This window comes from Diaphorina citri, unplaced genomic scaffold (assembly GCF_000475195.1).
Source record: "Diaphorina citri unplaced genomic scaffold, Diaci psyllid genome assembly version 1.1 scaffold2941, whole genome shotgun sequence".
Classification (NCBI taxonomy): Eukaryota; Metazoa; Arthropoda; class Insecta; order Hemiptera; family Psyllidae; genus Diaphorina; species Diaphorina citri.
Genome location: NW_007380353.1, coordinates 13,568 through 18,075, shown reverse-complemented (window position 1 = coordinate 18,075; position 4,508 = coordinate 13,568). Strand labels below are relative to the sequence as shown.

The 4,508-nt window shown below is 33.8% G+C and overlaps 1 protein-coding gene across 2 annotated transcripts; it reads left to right on the top strand.

The window, feature by feature from the left end:
- The first annotated feature begins 394 nt into the window (after positions 1 to 394).
- LOC108253747 lies at positions 395 to 3,320 on the top strand. Of its 2 annotated transcripts, XM_017448311.2 has the most exons (3): positions 395 to 416; positions 896 to 1,358; positions 2,654 to 3,320. In XM_017448311.2, the coding sequence occupies exons 2-3, from the start codon at positions 975 to 977 to the stop codon at positions 3,068 to 3,070; spliced, it is 801 nt and encodes a 266-aa protein (XP_017303800.1). In that variant the 5' UTR covers positions 395 to 416; positions 896 to 974; the 3' UTR covers positions 3,071 to 3,320. The 2 variants fall into 2 exon arrangements, with proteins under 2 accessions (XP_017303800.1, XP_026686941.1); XM_026831140.1 differs by lacking the exon at positions 395 to 416 and having other exon boundaries at positions 896 to 1,790; positions 3,086 to 3,320.
- The last annotated feature ends 1,188 nt before the right edge of the window (positions 3,321 to 4,508 follow it).

The window sequence follows — 4,508 nt, the reverse complement described above, 5'->3', positions numbered from 1 at the left end:
GGATCAGAATTTATTTGTGACTGAAATAATTTATTGTGTTTTATCTTCAGAGGATCAGAGGCTATCAAGAGGAAGGTATTTATTTTTGTTGGAAGAAGTTTATTTCTTATTATTGGTAGATAGCTATATAGGAGTATGTAACATTGTAACTATGTACCTACTATTGTACTATGTAGGATTTTTATCACAAATACAGGGTTATTCATCACCATCATAAAACTCATTATGCTTTGAATGTCGATTTCTTTGTATCAGAAAATTGCATATAGTTACCTACCTTTTAATCCTAAATATATACAGCCCCTTGTGTAACTGCTGCTAAGTGCTTGACTTGAAACAAAGGATCAGAATTTATTTGTGACTGAAATAATTTATTGTGTTTTATCTTCAGAGGATCAGAGGCAATCAAGAGGAAGGTATTTATTTTTGTTGGAAGAAGTTTATTTCTTATTATTGGTAGATAGCTATGTAGGAGTATGTAACTATGTACCTACTATTGTACTATGTAGGATTTTTATCACAAAAAATACAGGATTATTCATCACGATCATAAAACTCATTATGCTTTGAATGTCGATTTCTTTGTATCAGAAAATTGGTTTATTTCTTATTATTGGTAGATAGCTATGTAGGAGTATGTAACTATGTACCTACTATTGTACTATGTAGGATTTTTATCACAAATACAGGATTATTCATCACGATCATAAAACTCATTATGCTTTGAATGTCGATTTCTTTGTATCAGAAAATTTCATATAGTTACCTACCTTTTAATAGGTACTATATAATGTATGTTATTTTTATTTTAGCTACTTACTATGCATAATGTACAACCCCATTACCTACAAATACAAACCCAACAAACTTGTCTATAAATTAGAAAGCCTTTCAGGGCATTCCATTTCTCGCAAGTGATTTGAAGTGATAACACTTCTATTACAAGACGTCCATAGGTCTGGCTTGATAATGTCATGTGTTACAAAAGTGTTGTGCGACGTTTTCGCGGTTGTTTAATTCAGATTTATGTATCAAAGTGGACACTAAGTGTTATATTAATAAGTATTCTTATTCATTATGTTGTCTCATTGGAGAGCGAAGTCAATATTTTACTAAAAGCTGAAAGAGCACTGGATCGTATGTTTGAAAAAATGAAAACTCTCCAGAAAAACAAAATATTTTTACGAAATAAATTGTACTCGACAGCTTACTCAGCTAATGATTTGGATGACGAATTAGCCATGATGAGAATTGAAGTGTCCAATTTCCCAAATCATCTTCTACACAGCGAAATATTCAAGATCACGAAAGATATTGCCAGAAGATGGGGAATTTTCAATGAGAATGATATTGCTGACATGTATGTCTACTCCAAGAATAAAGACAGAAGTGATAAAAATGTGATTATGGGTTTCAAAACAATGACAGCAAAGCGAAAGTGGCTAAGCGAGTACAAAAAATTAGCTTTACGACAAGGATTTAAGAGTTTAAAAGGATTTCAGGGTGTACCAGTTCATGGTATAAATTCTTATGATGGTTATAAAAGATTGAATTTCAATGTTAAAATGTTAGATCATGTATCAAGGTACAAAGCTTTCCTTATGAGTGTTTGTTTAGGTAAGGCAAAAACCATCCATAAATCGGACAAATATAGATTTTGGGTAAATAATTCAAAGATATACGGGGTTTATAAGAATGCAGGAGGTGTTAAAGGGAACCAAGTGAAAAATTTCATGATACATTGTTTTGACGACGTAAGCAGAGAAATAACGTGAAATTGCCAACCGTAGGTATCTAATTATGTAACCTGCCTCGGTGGTGTAGTGGTCTCAAGGGCTTATTGGCACAGTTATTCTACTCAAGGGCTTATTGGCACAGTTATTCACTTGCAAAGTGTGGGTACATTGGTGGTGTAGTGGTCAAGGCGCTCGCCTGGTAAACAGGAGGGCGTGGGTTCAATCCCAGCCGAGGTATGGAATTTTATCCTCAATATAATTTGAGAATTTGACCACAATAATAGTAGTAGCCTACTGCTGGAGTAAAGGGACTTTTCAGTCCTATTCGAGCAGTATAAATAAGCACTATTATTATTATTATGTATTTTCAATTAAATATACATAGGTTTCAATTAAATATACATATGTAATTGCACACATGTAGGTACCTACAAGTAGGAACAAGACTTTTCTGAGACCGAGACCAAATGTTAACTCTTTAATAGAGTCTCTAGTCCTGTGTTGTCACTGTTGTCAGTACTTACTTACTTTCCGTGTCCCGAAACAAACTTGTCAGTATTAACAATGTATGAATATTCCTGTTCTTTTCTATTTCTTAATACAGTCAAACCTGGATTAACAGGACTTGTGTAAGCAGGAAACCTGGATAAACAGGAAAAAAAGTCCTAGCCCCTTCATTTTTGAAACTAAAACCTCTTTGAACAGAAAAATCGAGCCTCTGTAAGTAGTAGAAGGGCTTTTTCTTTTTAATTCGTGAGCAGGGAGCCTTTGTGCCTTTGTGAGCAGGAAAATATTGTCTGTCCCTTGGATTAGTGCTTATCCCTGTTTGACTGTAATAGAAAATGAATATAAAAAAACACATGTACCTAATATGAGTTTTTTTTTTTTTTCTTCTTTTGATCAGACATAGGGAGCACATGTATGTCTACTCCAAGAATAAAGACAGAAGTGATAAAAATGTGATTATGGGTTTCAAAACAATGACAGCAAAGCGAAAGTGGCTCAGCGAGTACAAAAAATTAGCTTTAAGACAAGGATTTAAGAGTTTAAAAGGATTTCAGGGTGTACCAGTTCATGGTATAAATTTTTATGATGGTTATAAAAGATTGAATTTCAATGTTAAAATGTTAGATCATGTATCAAGGTACAAAGCTTTCCTTATGAGTGTTTGTTTAGGTAAGGCAAAAACCATCCATAAATCGGACAAATATAGATTTTGGGTAAATAATTCAAAGATATACGGGGTTTATAAGAATGCAGGAGGTGTTAAAGGGAACCAAGTGAAAAATTTCATGATACATTGTTTTGACGACGTAAGCAGAGAAATAACGTGAAATTGTCACCCGTAGGTATCTAATTATGTAATTATGTATTTTCAATAAAATATACATAGGTTTCAATTAAATATACATAGGTAATTGCACAGATGTAGGTACCTACAAGTAGGAACAAGACTTTTCTGAGACCGAGACCAAATGTTAACTCTTCAGTAGAGTCTCTAGTCCTGTGTTGTCACTGTTGTCAGTACTCACTTACTTTCCGTGTCCCGAAACAAACTTGTCAGTATTAACAATGTATGAATATTCCTGTTCTTTTCTATTTCTTAATACAGTCAAACCTGGATTAACAGGACTTGTGTAAGCAGGAAACCTGGATAAACAGGAAAAAAAGTCCTGGGCTCCTGGCCCCTTCATTTTTGAAATTAAAACCTCTTTAAACAGAGAAATCGACTCTCTGTAAGTAGTAGAAGGGCTTTTTCTGTTTAATTCGTGAGCAGGAAGCCTTTGTGAGCAGGAAATATTGTCTGTCCCTTGGATTAGTGCCTATCCCTGTTTGACTGTAATAATAGAAAATGAATATAAAAAAAACACATGTACCTAATAATAAATGAGTTTTTTTTTTCTTCTTTTTTTGATTAGACATAGGGAGTTCAGCAGTTCAGCTAAGAGGAAGTGAGTAGGGATTTAGGGATAAAGTTGTCGAAAGAGTTTTTAAAAGAAGTGAATATAAATAATTGACAAAGAATAATAGATTAACGAGAAACATTCGGACATCAAAACATCAACAATGTGGTGTGATGCTTAAGCCGTGACAATCTCCACAATCAGATGTACAAACAAGCATGCCTGATGTCTATCATAAACAATATTAACAATAAAACAAGCATGTTTTATAGTATGTGTTTAATTATAGGTTCATTGACAAAGTGAACAATAAGTTACCTAATAAGTACCTGTCTAGGTATACCTACCTAAGAAAGGAATTAGGGGAATTACTTAATAGTAAACAAGGAAAGAAATTTGGTCTTGTTATCTTTGTCACATAAAACAAGCATGTTTTATAGTATGTGTTTAATTATAGGTTCATTGACAAAGTGAACAATAAGTTACCTAATAAGTAGTCTAGGTATTACCTACCTAAGAAAGGAATTAGGGGAATTACTTAATAGTAAACAAGGAAAGAAATTTGGTCTTGTTATCTTTGTCAGCTCTAGGTACCTAAATAGATAAATATCAAAATGTATGAGAAAGAAAAGAAAAATCTAAGTCAGCAGATTTCCAGTCACCTTCAAGTTCCACACAACTGTAAACAAGAGTCACCTTGAAAATAATGCTGATCCGTAGGATCTTTTCATTGCCAAACCATTCAGGATGGGTTGTGAGTTGTGAACCAAAAAGGAAAAGCAGCTAATGGTAGCGCGTCAGCCTTGTAAGCGCTAGACCGCGGGTTCGATTACTGCCCGGGGCGGATTTTATCCTGAAGGGATAAGGT

Coding starts and splice junctions, on each gene's coding strand:
- LOC108253747 (XM_017448311.2), top strand. CDS start 975: ATGTGTTACAAAAGTGTTGTGCGACGTTTTCGCGGTTGTTTAATTCAG. Junction 1,359..2,653: donor ATGAGAATGATATTGCTGAC/ATGTATGTCTAC, acceptor CATAGGGAGCAC/ATGTATGTCTACTCCAAGAA.